The sequence below is a fragment of the Pelecanus crispus genome, chromosome 3 (genome assembly GCF_030463565.1).
Source record: "Pelecanus crispus isolate bPelCri1 chromosome 3, bPelCri1.pri, whole genome shotgun sequence".
Classification (NCBI taxonomy): domain Eukaryota; kingdom Metazoa; phylum Chordata; class Aves; order Pelecaniformes; family Pelecanidae; genus Pelecanus; species Pelecanus crispus.
In genome coordinates this window covers 75,640,121-75,656,842 of record NC_134645.1, presented here as the reverse complement: position 1 = coordinate 75,656,842, position 16,722 = coordinate 75,640,121, and the positions used below count along the sequence as shown (strand labels likewise).

The 16,722-nt window shown below is 43.8% G+C and overlaps 2 protein-coding genes across 2 annotated transcripts in view; one reads left to right on the top strand and one right to left on the bottom strand.

Moving 5' to 3' along the window:
* The window catches only part of MCM9 (minichromosome maintenance 9 homologous recombination repair factor), a 49,938-nt gene that overhangs the window by 13,876 nt on the left and 19,340 nt on the right, over positions 1 to 16,722 (bottom strand). The window lies entirely within an intron of this gene.
* Positions 2,498 to 14,078, top strand: ASF1A (anti-silencing function 1A histone chaperone). The gene is made up of 4 exons (XM_075707985.1): positions 2,498 to 2,835; positions 6,523 to 6,638; positions 11,101 to 11,277; positions 13,583 to 14,078. The coding sequence occupies exons 1-4, from the start codon at positions 2,727 to 2,729 to the stop codon at positions 13,793 to 13,795; spliced, it is 615 nt and encodes a 204-aa protein (XP_075564100.1). The 5' UTR covers positions 2,498 to 2,726; the 3' UTR covers positions 13,796 to 14,078.

Here is a 16,722-nt window from a genome sequence, read left to right as displayed (position 1 = left end):
GCACTGGTTTGTGCCATGGACAGAAGGCAAAACAGTAGGTTAGCTCCATCACATACCTCTACCACGTAACTCACTTTACACCTACTGGTAAGAAATCCCACTAGCATTCGGCAGGTTAGCCTGGATCTGTGGCGCAGATTCTGTTAAGCTTCCCACAGTCAATAGTGACTTTTTTTAGGACTTTGTTAATTGAGCAAAAGAGATTAGGATAAGAAGACTAAATCTGCCAGATCAAATTGCAAATTAGGGCAAAGGCAAAGATCACAAAATTGTGGAATGGCCCCAGTCAGCTCCTCCTCCCCATCAACTACTAAAACAGATAAATATTTTGGTGCTGCAAAACAAAGCTTGGGAAAAAAAAGTATTATTTCAAGTGTCTTCTAACTCCTGGCCCCAGGCAGTAGAGACAAATTCTCACTTTAAACTAAGGTAATTAAACGTCTTTATGAGATCTGGGGTTCCTCTAAGCATTAAGAAAAAATGAAAATTCAAAGATGCCCAATGATGAAATGGGGGCGGGGGGAGAAGCTCCCAGCAGGGATCAGTAAATCTACACGTGATAAAACACTGGGAGCATGGCAGGTCAGGAACCCTGCACAACTGTAAAAATGGCCACTCATTATCAAGTACATGCAGCTCCTTTTAAACGTTCTATTCCCTGTTTCCCAGCTTCTTCTCAATCTTTAGCCCTCCTTTTCACTCCAGTGTTCAGCACAAAATATCCTAGCAGTTGACAAGCTGCAATCAGCCTAAAATCTCCTGGAATGCTATGGCAAAACCTGCCCAAGAATCCGCCCCCCACACAACTTGCCTTGGTTCCGGGAGGAGAGGTGCTGAGGCCTTCTCATTGCTGCACAGCCCACCACAGAAGCCATTTGTTCCCAGTCAGCAAAAAGTTATTGGAAATGTATGTTTGCTGATAACGTAACATGTACTTTAGCTTGTTGTGAGGAAATCTCCTCCATTGTGTCCAATCTTTCCTGATTTCCTGCACTGTGCACTGAACAACTTGGGCAATCATATAGCAGAACTATAAAAAAGCAAAATAACCTCTAGCCTTGTGTCAGACACATGGAGAATGCTATTCAAAAGTGGAGCGAGCAACAGATCAGCCACGTATCAGACAATGACATTTCTTCACAAATACAAACCAGAAGTGCCACCTACTTTCCAAACCTTGCACGGGCTTGGAGATTTGCAAAGGGCAAGGGCCTCCACGCCTCAGCACTACGCTTTCGCCCGCTGCGGATCTGGCAGCACTCTGCTCCTGCCAGCAGGGCTCGGCCTTTCCATGCAGGTGGGAAGATGGCTCCTACGTGCCTTCCTGCTGTGTATATTCCACCGCATTCAAGGCCTGCCTGCAGACATTACTAGAGCCTGGCTGTGTATTTATTTCCACACAGAATCTCCTCTTGTGGCCAGAGTACACAACTCGCCACTCCCCCCCGCAAGCCCTGAGCACTTTCTGCTCTTCCCAGCCCGCACGGCGGCTGCCACAGAGGCAAGAGGCACGCGAACGGTGCTACAGCGGCACATCACTCCTCCCCATCCCCTGTGTGTGGCAGCCACAAGATGGCTTCCCCTGCGGGCCCCCTGCTGCCACACAAGATGGCCTCCTCTCTGGGCTTCCTGCTGCTGCACAGGGCTACATCTCATTTCGCAGTTTATGATGTTACCTAAGCCCTTCTTTACAAGTGCAGCAATGGGATGGCTTCTTGACAGCACGGCCGCGCACAAGACACGCTCTGATCCCGCCACAGCCCCTCTGAGGGTGGACGTCTCTAGCAGCAGCGAGGTGGACTCGAGGCAGAAGCCAGCACCGTGCAGACAGCCCGTCCGCACCTGCTACACCCAGCACCCCGCCAGTAAACCCCCTTTATTCAGGGAGCACCCCAGCGAGCCCGGTGCCAGCCGGCCTCCCCGCTGCGCCGCCTCCTGACACACCGCCCTTGGCCAAGAGGGCCCCGCTGCGGGGCTGACCAGGACGGCCCAGCTCCCCTGCGGGCTTGGCCTCTTGCGAGCCGACGGCTCCCGGGCAGCCCCACGGCCCCGAGCCGGTGTGGCCCCGACACCGGGGACGCCATCAGCACCCAGCCCCAGCGCAACCAGCTCGCCGCGTCGCCCCAGCCCGCTTCGGGCACAGAAAAAGGCGAAAAAAAAAAAAAACCCAGCCTAAAGAAAACCCCCACTGCAGCCCCACGGCACATGGCGGAGCCCCACGGGCGCGGAGGGGCGAGGCCGGCCGGGGCGCCTGCCTCCGCGGGGCTGCCGCCCGCCCCCGCCCCGCCCCGCCCCGCCCGGCCGCGCTCGGCCCCGCCCCGCCCGGCGCGGCGCCGCCGTTGCCAGGCCGTTCCCGCCGCGGGCCGGGCGGGGGCGCCGCGGCCGGGCGCCGAGGGCCGAGCGGGAGCGGCGGAGCCCATCTTGCTGCCGCTCGGCGGCCCTGCTCCGGGAGGAGGGCCCTAGGCCGGCGTGCGGCCAATCCGGGCGGGCGCTGGCGGCGAGCAGGGCAGAATGGGCTGTAGTTTAGTGAAATAGGAAAGCTGCAAACAGTGTGGAGTGTTCCTGGTGTAAATAAAAGGGGGAAGAAAAAGTTTCTGCAAGTCGCGGCTCTGCAGCCTCGCTCAGGCACTGGCACGGGGGTTTGTGCGTCGCAAAAAAACCAACACACTGGACTTTATTGTGCTGCGTTAAGACGCTCTTCCTATTGTTTGTGTTTTTTTCAAAATATGGCAAAGGTTCAGGTGAACAATGTAGTGGTGTTGGATAATCCTTCTCCTTTCTACAATCCTTTCCAGTTCGAAATCACATTTGAGTGCATAGAGGACCTGTCGGAAGGTGAGTAGATTTTTTCCCGATACGGATTTTGTAACCCCGGGCTGGTAGTTTCAGGGCTTTTAAGGCTTAAACTTTGCATAGGCCTGCTCCTACAATTTAACAGTTTCTCCTTCACCGCATCGCCGTGCCGAGGCGAAGGGATGTGCTCGCCGGCGCCCGAGCCGCCGGCGGAAAACCGCTCTCGCCGAGCCCGGCGGGGAAAGTTGGCGGCGTTCGCCCGCCCTGGCCGCCGAGCCGGGGCCGCCTCTCCCCGCCGCGCCATCGGCGAGGCCAGCTTCAAGTTGCGAGGAACTTGTTTGAGTGGTGGTAGCCATGTTGCCAGCTTTGTGTGTGCGTGGGGGGGAGCGCGAGAGGGAGAGGGTTAACCGGGCTCGGCTGCCGCGCATCCCCGCGCCCGCGGGGAGAGGGGGCTCCTGCGCGGCCGGCGCCCCTGCGCCCCGCCGGGCCTCGCAGCGCGGGCAGCGCTCCGCAGCCAGCCTCTCCTCGGCCTCGTGCTCCATTTTAATACTTTCAGAAAAAAATTTTTTTTTTTTTTTTTTTTTTTTAAATCGCCGTGGGAGGCAGAGGCGGGCGGGCTCGCCCCCCGGGGGCCGGCAGCTGGCTGGGCGCGGCGCGGTGGGTGCGCGGGGCCGGCGGCGCGGCGCGGCACGTTGGCTGCGGGAGCCCTGCCGGTGGGGGAGGGGGCCGGCCGCCAGCCACTATTTTTGGAAGTCACTCGAAAGTTACCGGCTGCCGCCGGAGCGGGGGAGCGGCCCCGGCGGCGCCGCCGCCCTGCGGCCGCCCCGCGGGCACCCCCCGCCCGAGTTCGGGGCGCCGGCCCTGCTCCCTGCCGAGGGGCGCGCCGCGCCGCCGCCGGGCTCCCGCCTTCCCCTCAGCCGGGCGGGCCGCGAACCGCCTGCGCCTCGGCGGCGCTCCGCAGCGCCGCCCGCCGGGCCGCCGGCAGGCCGCGCCGCGGCTCCCCGCGGGAGTCGCCCCGAGAGGCCGCGCGTCGCCCCTCGGGCGGGAGTTTTGAACGCCGCGGCCCGGGGCGAGGAAGGCGGCGGCGGCGGCGGCGGGCCGGGAGGGCGAGCGGGGCGCTCCTGCCCGCCGGCAGCGGCTCCGGTGAGGGGCCCGCTCGGGCGGCGGAGGACAGCTGCCTGGCCCCCGGCGGCGTTTCCTCGCCCCGGCGGCCTGCGGGGGCGCGGGAGGGCGAGCGGAGCAGCGGGGCCCGCGGGTGATAACGCCTGGCAGGCTCTCGGTCCTTGCGGTCAAACTTGCCGCACCCCGTCTGCCTCTGTAGCAGTTCCGACTTGTGCGCGCCGGCGGCCTGGTGACAGCGGCTCGGCGTGCACGGCCTGGCTTGCGGGGCTCCGCCGCCCGCGGGAGGGACGGCCGCGCTGGCGGGAACTTCAGGGGAAGTCTCCGAGCCTGGGATTTCCTCTAGGCCTCCGCCGCCAGCCTCCTGCCCTCCCGCAGCTGACGGACGCGTTAGCTGGAGCCCCCGCAGCAGGGTGCGCTCCGTGTCCGTGCCCAGCTTGCTGAGCCGATCCCTCCGGTCAGTCTGGCCTCACCCCAGGGACAGCGTCGGAGCCCTCGGCGGCGGCCGCCGCGGCAGGTGGCAGTGCCTGGCGCAGGGGCTCGGCACAAGGCGTTACGCCTTTCCCTCCAGCTGTGCGCAGCTGTACGCGACGTGCTCCTCGCTCTCTGGATTTACGTTAGAGTTAATCCCGGACAATCGGGATGAGAAGAATTATAGACGGTCTAATGCAAAATTCTCCGTTCCCTTCCCCCACCTACATGCAAGTTAGACTACTGGATAAATTCAGGATGAGCACTGCTGTCTTTCACGTTTAAAAATAAGATTAAGCGTGGCCTTTCTGTACTTGATGAAAAACTTGCTGTCGTTGCCTTAGCTTTCACGTGCTAATACATCTATTTACTGTGCTGTTTTCTCTTCAGGCAGTCCTGTGCAGCACTGATCTTAAAACTCAATTAATGAACTCCAGCCCTCTTTTTTTTTGTTGTTGTTTGTCTGGTTTTTGGTTTTTTTTTTTCAAGTTTTTCCATATCAAGATACCTAAACAGCATTTGGATGAACCTATTAAATGTGTAATTTAAAACTGTTTTTTTAAAAGTCAATTTTTTAGTACTAAATACTACTGGTTTAGAATGAACTTTATACTGTTCTCCTAGAATAATGGCACAGGATGGTGTGATAATCTTAAGTAGTTTAGCCTAAAAGTCCTGACTTGTACACGGTAAATAGCGCAGATACTGACAAAAGAGGTCCCTAATTGTCCTGAATGAGTAGGCTGCGGTACTGTCAGTAGCTAGTGTTACATGCTTAAAAGGTAAATAAACCCTCTGATACAGTACCTGGCCAATTGTGCTGTGGTGTACAGAGGAGTAAAATCCCTTTCCAAGCCCTGTTAATTATGTTACTTAAACCCCCCCAAACCTGCATTGATGTTAAACAGGGTAAGCAAAGAGAATTCATTAATGAGGAAAGAGAGTTGCAGTCCTAAAGCATCCCAAGTTTTGTTAAAGTGCTAAGTTGTTTCTATACTTGAGTTCCATTCCTGCATCAAAAAAACCCCCATAATGTAGACCTTTTGGATTTTGCAGAGCACAGTAATAAAGTAAATGTAATAGGGTACAGGTTTGTGATTTTGTATAGACAATCAGGGCATTGTTTGTAAGGAAAAAAAGAAATTAAATATACCATAAAAGTTTTTAAGGTACAGTTTTGAAGCAAGTTTCATTTAAAAAAAAAAAAAGTGCTAGTCATAGTTTTCCATAATGGTCATCTTTTTTACTCGTTTAAAAAAAAAAAAAGTCTGTCTTGTAAGATTAGTTCCATATGTGTATTTATGCATGTGGTTTTGAATCAAAAAGTGAAAGTGAAAAGCTGGCCTAGGAAGAGCTAATGTGTGCTAATTTGCAGTTTCAACATCTAACACCTGTGGTGTAGAGGGTGAGTTAGAAAAAACTGAATTGTAAGAAATATTTGATTTTGGTGCACTATCTTAAGAAGAAAAATGCTACATTTAAATTTTTTTGCCTGTAATTCCATTTCAGGATGTGGATAAAATCCAAGCACCAATATCTTTGATGAGAATATGATCTAATGATGCTATCACAATTTTACATACTTCTCAGGTTACACAAGTTACATGTGAAGGAATGCGGGCATACAGTTAGTGTGCCTGGTGCTTATACAGTGGGTTTTCTTATTCAATTAACTACCTTCCTTGACCTGTATAATTTAAGCTGTGAGGTGTATATGTGGAAGGTGAGAGTTTCTTTTGGGGAGGTGAGTCAGTATTAAAGGCATGCAGTGCATTACAGGTGCACATAGGCATCATCCCTGTGCTGCAGCCATAACGACAGACTTTGTGAAAATGCTGAACACAGCTCCCAACAAGTCAGTGGGCCCTGTCCTCTGTATAAAATTTGAAAATTAAACCGACTATGAAAATAGAGGGATTCCTGAGGTACTGACTGACTGGAGAGAGATGGTGGGATGGTTCATGAGGACTGGGACAGGCTTCAGTAAATTTCCCCAATGAAGACAGGTCCTTATTCCTTTAGGCCTCTTGCGAAAGAAGCAATTTTAGGCTATACAAAACTGTAGATAGGCAAGAGTGGAAGACCCTTAACTGTAACGATAAATAATGTTTGTTTTTTTGATTTTTTGTTTTGCTGTAGACTTGGAATGGAAAATAATCTATGTGGGTTCAGCTGAAAGTGAAGAGTATGATCAGGTGTTAGACTCTGTTTTAGTAGGACCCGTTCCTGCGGGCAGACACATGTTTGTATTTCAGGTAAGTTTGATTTAACTGTGTCTTATAAGGGTTGTGTTAATTTGTTTTAAAGATGACTGTATCAAACTAAGAAGCAGCTGAAAAATAATGGTAAGCTAGGAAAATATTTCAGTCAGCTCTTCAGATACTATACACCTTCCTTTAAAGTCTGTTTGTGAGCTCATATTTCTTGCCCCTGATACCTCCATGGTAGTATTTTCACTCGTGGTATCAATAATGAGACATAGTGATATAAGCGCTGTTCCTGTAGCTACTGATAATTTTGACCAGTCTGGTTTATAAATATATTCTAGAACACTCAGTATATCAAGAGTTCCAGTTTCCTGGTTTACAGTAGCACCATCAGGCTTAACTCTGCTGCAGTTGGTGGCAGTTTCAGACAATCAGGAGCACTAGGTTAATGTAGACAACATCTTCAGAAGATCAGGCCAACAAATTAATTGTAAAACTCAGCCAGAACAGTCAAGAGTTCATTTCTGTTTGGCAGGATAGATGTTCAACTGTGATGTTTGGCTAAGCATGCTAAACCACAACAAAATACAGCAATTTGTAAAATAAGACAGAATTCCAATGGTAGATAGCAGGCATTTGGGACACAAGCGTGTAGGTCAGGACTGTCCAACAAACTCTGGAGCATGTGACAGTCCTATAAATATTGTTGTTAAAGCCAAAAGTTACCAAGAAGGAATAATGAAGGGGAGGAAAACAGGGAAAGAGCAACATAAGATGGCTTACTAGCCTATTCTGGTTTCTGTTTTAAGTCAGCAAGAGGGGAAGAAAACTAAAGCAGACTTGCCTGAATTCCTATGAATTTTTTTTTTTTAAATCAAAACTATTATTTAGCTAACTTTTTTTTTTTCTCTATTCATCAAATACTACTATGTCTTGTAAACTGAGAGCAAAATCCATCAGCAGAAAAATCAGATTGAAACTGAGTGTGGCTTATTGTATAAGAACCATGCTACTTTCCCAAATACTATAAATTCACATAACTATTTAATGGTAGATGCATGCCGGAGTATGAGCATTTAACAAAAAAAAAAAAAAGCACTAACGAATACACTTTCTTATTTCTCATAGTTACTGTAACTGTTTTAAAATGGTATTGACATTTGTGAGGCATCTTGATTAATCCTGTAAGTTCCAGGAAACTTTTTTTTTCCTTGCAGGACAGGCTAAAGGAATAGGGTTGGGCTGGAGGTTACATTTATCAACCACAGACAATGCAAAACAGTCTTGAAACATTTCTGTTTGGTTTTGGAGCTGGGCCTAATTTTTGCACGCTACAAATAAAGCAGATGTGTAACACATGCATCATTTATTAACAGTTCTTCCATTATCAAGCTATTATAGCTTATGTCATTAATTGGTCAGAAATAGGTGATCCTCTGTTGCCCTCAAAGGGGCTTACCTTGCAGCACTGTATCCAGAGAAATCAGCTGGCATTTATATTTCTAATTTAAAAGATGCACTGTTCTCAAGTTACGAAGATTCATTGTTGATGGTGATGGGAAGGAGCAAGAGGCAGGTGCCTAAAAAGGCATGTTTTGGCTGTATGATTAGGAAAGCCTTAAAAATTAAATTTACTGGTCTTGCAGTTTCTGTAGGATGGACTCATCAGTTGTATCCCAGTTATAAATGACACTACAGCTAAATTAGCAGTAGGTATGTAGACATTTTGCTTAGATTGGAATAGGTCCTGTAAGAGAGTCAGTACTCCTTCTGTGTTAAAGTATCCCTTTTATTTCTTATGGAAGTACTGTTGGTCTAAGTATATTAGACTTCAAAAGCACTGGATTTCAGGTGAGAGTAGGACTCAGCTATTGCATACAAAGGAGACCACCAAAAACTGAAGTGCTGAAATAAGCCTTTGGTGATGACTGAAGCTACTTTATTCACCAAATTGAAGCAGCCTGGGAGATGGAGAGAACTAGCAAGGGAAGGCCAGAATGGGGCAAAGCACAGAACTGCAGGAGGCACAATATAAAGAAAAAGATTGTGTTCACTAGGGACAGCACAAGGAAGGGACCTCTGCGGAGGTGTGTAAAATTTTTGGCTAATAAGATGCTGTAGATTTTTCTACATAGGAAAATGGCTGAAACAGCAAGTACAATGGAGTACCACACAGATAAAATACCAAGGATGGTAAAACTACCTTTGTTGAAAAGAAGCTGTGTATCAGGTTGGGAATTCAGCCTTACATACAGAAAGATGGAAAACTGTTGTGCTTTTAGACTTACACAATCAACTTTTTTTTTTTTTAAATATTTAAAAAGATTTCAATATTAAAGGCCCACAGCTTGGCCTATTTGGTTCTAAATACCAAGATGTAAGTAGTGAAACCCGATTCCTTCTCTCTGTGCACTTGGGCATTTCTAATAAATTGACAGAAACTTCTTTTTGAGAATATAAGCACATAAATAATTCACTATCTTTAAGTGGGGATATGACCTTACAGTAACTTAGCTACTCTGCAGCAATAGCTATGTGAATAATTGTATCATGTAGAAAAGCAAGATAATTCAAGACAACGTACACAATGGGTGACTTCATAAAATTCATAAGTAATTTCTAGCATAAGAATGGAATATTAAGACAGTGATCTTTTTTATGCACAAGTTAATCCTACTGCCTCTTTTTGCCTACCAAAATGCCTATTTGCAACTGCGTACTTGTCAGTTGGTCATACCACGCTCTTCTTTTTTTTTTTTTTTTTTTCTTCCACCTGTGTATGATCATGTGTTTCCTGGGCAGTTAAGAGGTTTGACATCCAAGGCAGGAAGTTCAAAATTTGAGAAAACTTTTTTTTTTTTTTTTGAAACAGTGTTCAGTGTCTTTTGCACTCAGCAAAACAATGCTTGAGAGTTAAGTAGGATTAAAAAAGAGTATTTCCTTGGGTTCACAACTGTATCATAGGATTACTACAGGACACAAAATGACAATGGGACCCTGGAAGAACTAAAATACCACATTAAGGTGTGAGCTAAATTTCATGGAGGGGGTTAAATGGAATAGTGTGCTTTTGTGATCTATTATTCTGTAACTGCTCACTGTGGAATTTAAAGTAATCAAGTGGTCCTGGGCACTGTTAGAACAAGATTACTGAATCAGAGTAGTGATTTCATCTGTATTGGTAGTTCTTGTGATTTCTTCAAGCTTCTACACTTGTCCTATTCCTTGGTCATCCTTGCCATTCCCCTGTGTAAGCTGTAAAGCCATTTGGTCATTTTCTGTTCCCTTCAGGGCTGGGGGAAGTTGGGTTCTACCTGATTCGCTGGTTGCTTCTCCTCCCCCTGGTGTATTTGTACCTGAGAGGTCTGGCTCATCTAATTCTTCTGCAAAGTGCCTACAGCTTCTTGTAAAAAGCTAGACTGGTTTGAACGCTTAAACTGAAGTAGCAAAGAGCAGAAGCCAATGATACATGACCACTAGCTCCCAAATTTCACGGGGCTGGAGCATATAAATACTACAGAAAAGTAGGCATCAGAGGGACAGCAGGAATTAATGCCATTTGTCTGCTGTCCTAAGGCAAGATTCATTACACCTGAACCATTCTAACCTACATTGTTAATACCAACTTGTACTCGTAACGCAGGTGTTCGTCGTTGGCTTCAGATCTTCATGTAAAATTGTAGATATGAAGCTGTTTCATTTATGCTTAGATTGCTGTTACTTTAAATCCTACAGCAGAATGAGGCATCGCATTTTATCAATAAATGTGGAAGCATTTTAAGGGGCTGATGTGAGCCACATTTTCGAGGCCAATTTTATTGGTTATTAATAACTGCAGAGCCATGGTAAATAAGGACATTGAGGAAGATTATAAGAGTTGCCTATTAATTAGGATTGCATCCTGGCTGAAAATATGTCAGATGTCTTAGAGTGATGATGCATTTAACTGCATACACTTGTAACAAATGTAGGCATGTGGAAGGAGGCGAGAGAGTAGTTTATTCCTTTCCTAGAAATCTGTGGGACAGCTCAAAGCTCACTGCAGCCTGTCCCTGCTCTTCTTGCTTAAGTGTAAATTGCAGTCTGTATTTCTAAGGGTTTAGTCTTGTTAAAAACACACATACAGACCAATTCAACTCTCAGGTACCAAAAAAAAATATCTTAACTCTACTAAATTACCAAGATGGGCTGGAGAACAATGGCACTGTAGAATTGTCAAACAACAGTTCAGCTGATCATATATTTAAAAGCAGTTTTGGATCAAAGCTGTCTAATCACCCATGAGAAATGTCAGCACACATATTACTGTATTCTAAATAATTCTAGAGGATAGTGTCCTAAATTCAGGGTTGATGATGTTGTGAAAGCAGGTATGTTTTCTGGTTAACCTGAAGAATTATTTTAAATACAGTCACTACTCAGCTGCTAAGACATACCACACGCCTATCTAGCAGGGGAATCTTAAGTAGTATCAATTTTATTTTAATTAATCTTTCCTTTTCACATTTAGGCTGATGCACCTAACCCAGGGCTTATTCCAGATGCAGATGCAGTAGGTGTAACAGTTGTGCTAATTACATGCACCTACCGAGGTCAAGAATTTATTAGAGTTGGCTACTATGTAAACAATGAATACACCGAAACAGAACTGAGAGAGAATCCACCAGTAAAGCCAGATTTTTCTAAGGTAAGGCATGTTTTGTTCTAGTCATATATCAAAGGTATGCTCATGGAAAGAGGTTTTTAAGAAACACAACCAAACCCCAAGCGATTCCATAAAGTGCATGGAACGAGGCATCAAATAATGGAAAAGACTTGGGGGGACAAACTACAAGTGCCGTGTAGTTGCCACAGATTTGGAGAGCACTGAGAAACCTGCAACAGTTTCCACCAGCTTGAAGACTTGGCTGGACTTTATTATTTTACACTGACTGTGTGAAATAAACCATTTGGTTCCCTCTACCTGCACCCCTGTTGACAAAGTGGCTCTGTTCTTCCAAAAAACAGAGTAATGTTTTTTTTTCTAGGACAGTCAACCTGGAACTAAGTTTTAAGTATTAATTTAACGCAGTCGTTATCCAGCTGTTCTAGTGTTAGAGCTGCGGTTTCTGCAAAACGATAACAAACTGAAGAACAAGTTATGTATAAAATGAGAGAAGATGGGTAACCTGGTAAGAGTAGGTTGGATGATTATCCAGTCAATGGACAACTGGACCAAGGAAGTATACAATTAAGTTTAAAGAAAAAAAAAAATCCTTCATGGTAAAAATGAAATCAGGACTAGAATTAAAAGATGATGTGAAGTAAAATTATTTGGAGCCTAATACCTTGAGGAGAAGGATCAATTAAACATCAAAAACGTCAAAATCCTGTGAAATACTCTATCCAGGCAGACTCTGTACAAACCAACAAGGTTCTATACAGCATCCAGGTTTGTTTTCCTGGAAGATTTTGTGGAGTTGGGTTTTCTCTTTATGAAAGCTGACGTACATGTGACCACACTTACGTTCTAAAGTTGTGTGATGGTGAAAATTTTGTTATTTCTCAAGTTTGCATGAATTACGTGACTGGGTATATGAAGAAATGAATGGGATAATGCATGTACTGTAATGATTAGTGCAGTGATAATCCCCATAGTCCCTGAAACTGATCTTCAAATGTAACTAAACTGAAGTATGTTTTTGTATGTAAATTGGTTTTTAAAAGTCGCTAATGGTTTTCTATGCTTAATTTTCAGGGATCAGATGCTCAGTATGTTCACAAAATTACTGTTAATTTTGAGGATTCTTAAACTGTTCCTTTCTTTTTTCTTTCATTTCAATCATATACTTATTTGTTATTTTGGATGTGAATGCCAGAATGTTGACTTCCTTTAAGCACTTGAATTTAGAAATGCCTAGAACTACTTGTCTTAATTCTCTGATTTGCTTGTGGAAAAAGCTACCTCTGCTTCCATGAAAAAACCAGCAAAAGCTATGATGTATTTGTATAAAAAGTCCTTAATGTGACTTTGGGACAGAATTTGAACATACAAGTAGAATAGAAGGTTACTAAACATATTTAATTGTAATTGATGGGTAACAGGCCCTACTAGGTTCAAAAAAAGAAATGGTCTTGTTAGTTTGCATAAGGGGTTGGGAAATATTCAATGAGAGTGCACTTCTTGAAGAATAAAATCAGCATTACTACCAAAGCAAACTTTTTCATAATGAGTGGCTAATGGTGGTAACTTGCCATCCTCCAGAGTTAACTATGTATTATCTTGAAAATGGTGAGAGATTAAGAAAAAGTGAGCATATTCTTTTTTTGCTGCATACATAAACAAATACAACATGTTTTCAAAGGAAAATGAAGGCCAGCTGTGAGAATAAAATATATGACTGACGTCTAGGCACATCCACTGCCACAATATTACTATCTTCCAAATCTGAGTAATGTTTTTACTTTAAAACTCTAGTAGACAAATTAAAAACTCAGTTAGTGAAATCAATCTAAAGCATGGTAACTTAATTTAAGGAAAGGTTGTACTCTTAAATAAGGACAGACAGTTGATGATGGAATTGATACAATTACTGCAAACACCATAAAGTTGACACCAGATTTTGTGAAGTACTGCGGTTTGCAAAATCTTTGTGGGCGTAGTCATTTGCTTTCCTAAAAGCTGGCTAAAATAATAAACACTTGCACTTTACTTGCAGAGTTCTCATACAGCCTTGAACTCATGGAACAGTTAAAAATATCCTCTCAAGAAAGCAGTTATTTTGCTGACTAGGATATTGAAGTAAATGAATGAGTGGTGTGTTACTGTAAGCATGTTTCTGATCCATAGATAGTAGCTATAGATTCACATTTATATCCATTCCCTTTCTAAACAAATTGTTTTATACATACAAGGCTATGGGGAGCAAAAAGGAAAAAAAAAATCTGTATGCATGTGAACTCCAGTTTCAGGTGTACACATTATATAATCTATATATTTTCTTCTCTCCCAGCTTCAAAGGAATATTTTGGCATCTAATCCCAGAGTCACAAGATTCCACATTAATTGGGAGGACAACACTGAAAAACTGGAAGACGCAGAGAGCAGTAACCCAAATCTACAGTCACTGCTTTCTACAGATGCATTACCTTCAGCATCAAAGGGGTGGTCAACATCAGAAAATTCATTAAATGTTATGTTAGAATCTCATATGGACTGCATGTGACTAACCACCATCATTTTGGTACTGTACATGTGTTAAACTGTAAAAACAACCAGAACTATTTCCCTCAAATTCCATAAGTACATAGTTGACAAGCAATGTGAAGAACTTGTTTTAAAACATCCTGTAGAAAGTTTATAAAAAAACAAAAAAACAAAAAAACCAAACAAACCAGTATTTGAGCAAATTGTGGAATATAAATACAACTATTTTTAAGTAATTGCCTTTTTTCTCTAATGTGTTATTCTAAGTGGTCTAAACCAAACCTGATTAAAGTATACATATTCTCTTCCCCCTCCCCCATTACTTTGTAAGCACTATTAAAAGCTACAAAACTGAAAGCTAAAACATTCAGGCAAAATCAAGGAATAATGCCATGTCCTCATCTCTGATATCTAGATTGCCAAATATAAAGTGCCCTTTAATAGCAGCTTAAGAACAAAACTGTCATTAGATGAAGTGCAAAGAAAAAAGTATCTCTTACATAAAAAAAAAAAAAAAAAAAGTCCAAAACTGTCCTCTTGCTGTGAAAGCAGGCAGCACAGTATAATTTTAGGTGCAAGCTTCTTTTCCTTTCAAGGCACATACTTGTTACTTAAAGCATGCAATTTGAGATTTACCATCTGCTATCTTGGATTTTATGACTTTTTTTTTTTTTTTTTAATCTCCTGCTGCTGCTGTTTAGTCAAACTGTGGTTTGTTAAGGACAATGTTCCATGTGAATTCGGGTGGGTATCTCAGCAAAGAACCCTTTTTTAGCCATCCTAATAGCACACACGGTTGGAAGGATTCGAGCAATTACTAGAAAATTTAAGCATCAAAAGGAACAGCATGAGTACCCCAAAAATGCTCTTCTGCAAGATCTGCAAGATTATTATGTACAACTGCTGGGTTGGTACTTATTTTCAGGTATGTTTTATTCTTGTAGACTTTTTAACTAGTAATAAGGAGTTTAGATGCTTTCTTTCAGTTTTTTGAAACAACTGGAATTTAAAACTTTACCATTTTCTCTCTACCCTCTAAGGCAATCCTATGCACTGGTGTAAGTCAAGATTCAAACCCTGTTGTGGCAGGCATGACACACTCAAGGATACCTTGCCTGCCCTGAAGCTCTTGCACTGTTGTTGTTACCCGAGGCCATCCTTGAAGATAAAAAGAACTAGGCAGAAAACTGTAAATACTTAAGACATTATTGTGACGCTAACAATTGAGTTATTCCTTCCAATCCTCATCAGCCTTATACGTTTACTGTGACTATACGTCCATTTAAAATTGTAATCTGCCATGTTAGATTACAAGAATATAGTTCTGCTAGTTACTAGTAACCACCCAAACAGTGAACCCTTGTGGGTTTCAGGCCCTTCAAAGAAGGTAAATTGCGTTATGACTGACAGTATAGCTCTGAATAAAAATAGAACACTTTCTTGTCTCTTTCTGCATTCTCTAATAGGGATGAAGATGTCCCAAGCAGTTAGCGCTTCTGTCTTTCCACATCATTAGTGAAATTGTCTTAATTTCTAACATGTATTTTTTTAAGTCAGAAAGGATTTAAAACATGCACATGTTTGTTTCTTGTATGGAAACTCAGCAGTACATATGGTAGCTGAATGCATTAATGAAATCCATTAATATTTGGAATCCTAATTCTAATGTGTGCTCTTGAAAATCTCTCTGCAGTTGTTTAAAATGATGATTGGCAATTTAAAAATATTAACACTCTAATAGCTGTATGACTTAAAGAACTGGTCCCCCAAACCAGCAGTTCCTTCACTTGAGGGCTGAAATTATGTGAACTTTTAAGAAAGATCTTTTGATTTTCAATTGTATTACAACTTCAAGGTCTACAGTGACACTTTGAGATTTTTTTCATGCACTTCATTGTTCTATTTAAGATATCTCTTAAATGTAAGCATGTAAATAACTTAGTCATGTGCTGAAAGATTGGCAGGCTAATGAAGTCTGCCTTGAGCTAAGGCTACTGTAGTAGTTTCAAAGCCTTGCACCTGCTGAAGTTTCAAATGAAAACACGACCAAGTACAAGCTGTAACCAGAATCCATCCATCAGTAGTAGCATGAAGGCTTCTTAGATGCATATGCCACAAAGTGATGGAAGCAAACTGTATTACTGCTATTGCAGAATCAACTACAAAAATGCAGTCCGCAGAACTACATCACCCAGCAAACCAATTAGTTTAGAGAAATCAGGAAGTGAAGACCTATTGTTCTGTTTAGGAGAAAAAAAAGAGTCAACTGCGCACATGAACTCTGGTACAATAAACTTCAAGCTAGACCGGATGGCATGATGGTGCAGTAGGATTTGGCACCACCTTACCTGATACACTAACACATCCTAGATATAGCTGACCCACCAGTTACAGGAAAAAGAATAACCCTACTGTGCTTGGTGAAAACTGGAGAAGAACAATCGTACCTCATGAGAGCACCTCATGATCTTTGCAAGAGAAGCAGTCTTTCTATGCTTTTTGAGAGACTGGATGCCTCTCGGGTCTTCTAAGAACTTTGTCCATATACACTGTCTTCTGAATATCACGTTTCCTGGCAAAATCACATTCCAGAGGTAAGGAATTTGAGAAACCAAATTCCAGTACTCCAGAGGCTTCAGGTCTGATCATCAGGCAACATCACAGCACAAACTTAGCGGTTTTTAAAAGATACAGTGCGTATAAGACATCTCTAAAGACTTGTCTCTGGTCTCCAAAAGTTTTGAAACAGCAGGGCTATACACATTATGTATAGACAGCTAGTGCAGACAGCACAGCATTACGCTTTCAAGATCAAAGACGAGTTCACCTTCCCATGAATCTCCACTTGGAGAGCCCACCAAGATGCAAGGGAATGCTACAGATTCTACTGGCAGGACTGGTGAGGCTGGAAAGCTGCCTGGCCGAAAAGGACCTAGGGGTGCTGGT

What these genes read in the sequence shown, in the direction of transcription:
- ASF1A (XM_075707985.1), top strand. Translation starts at nt 2,727, where the DNA reads ATGGCAAAGGTTCAGGTGAACAATGTAGTGGTGTTGGATAATCCTTCT. An exon ending in CATAGAGGACCTGTCGGAAG is followed by an intron (nt 2,836 to 6,522) that starts GTGAGTAGATTT and finishes GTTTTGCTGTAG; the next exon opens with ACTTGGAATGGAAAATAATC. An exon ending in TAAAGCCAGATTTTTCTAAG is followed by an intron (nt 11,278 to 13,582) that starts GTAAGGCATGTT and finishes CTTCTCTCCCAG; the next exon opens with CTTCAAAGGAATATTTTGGC.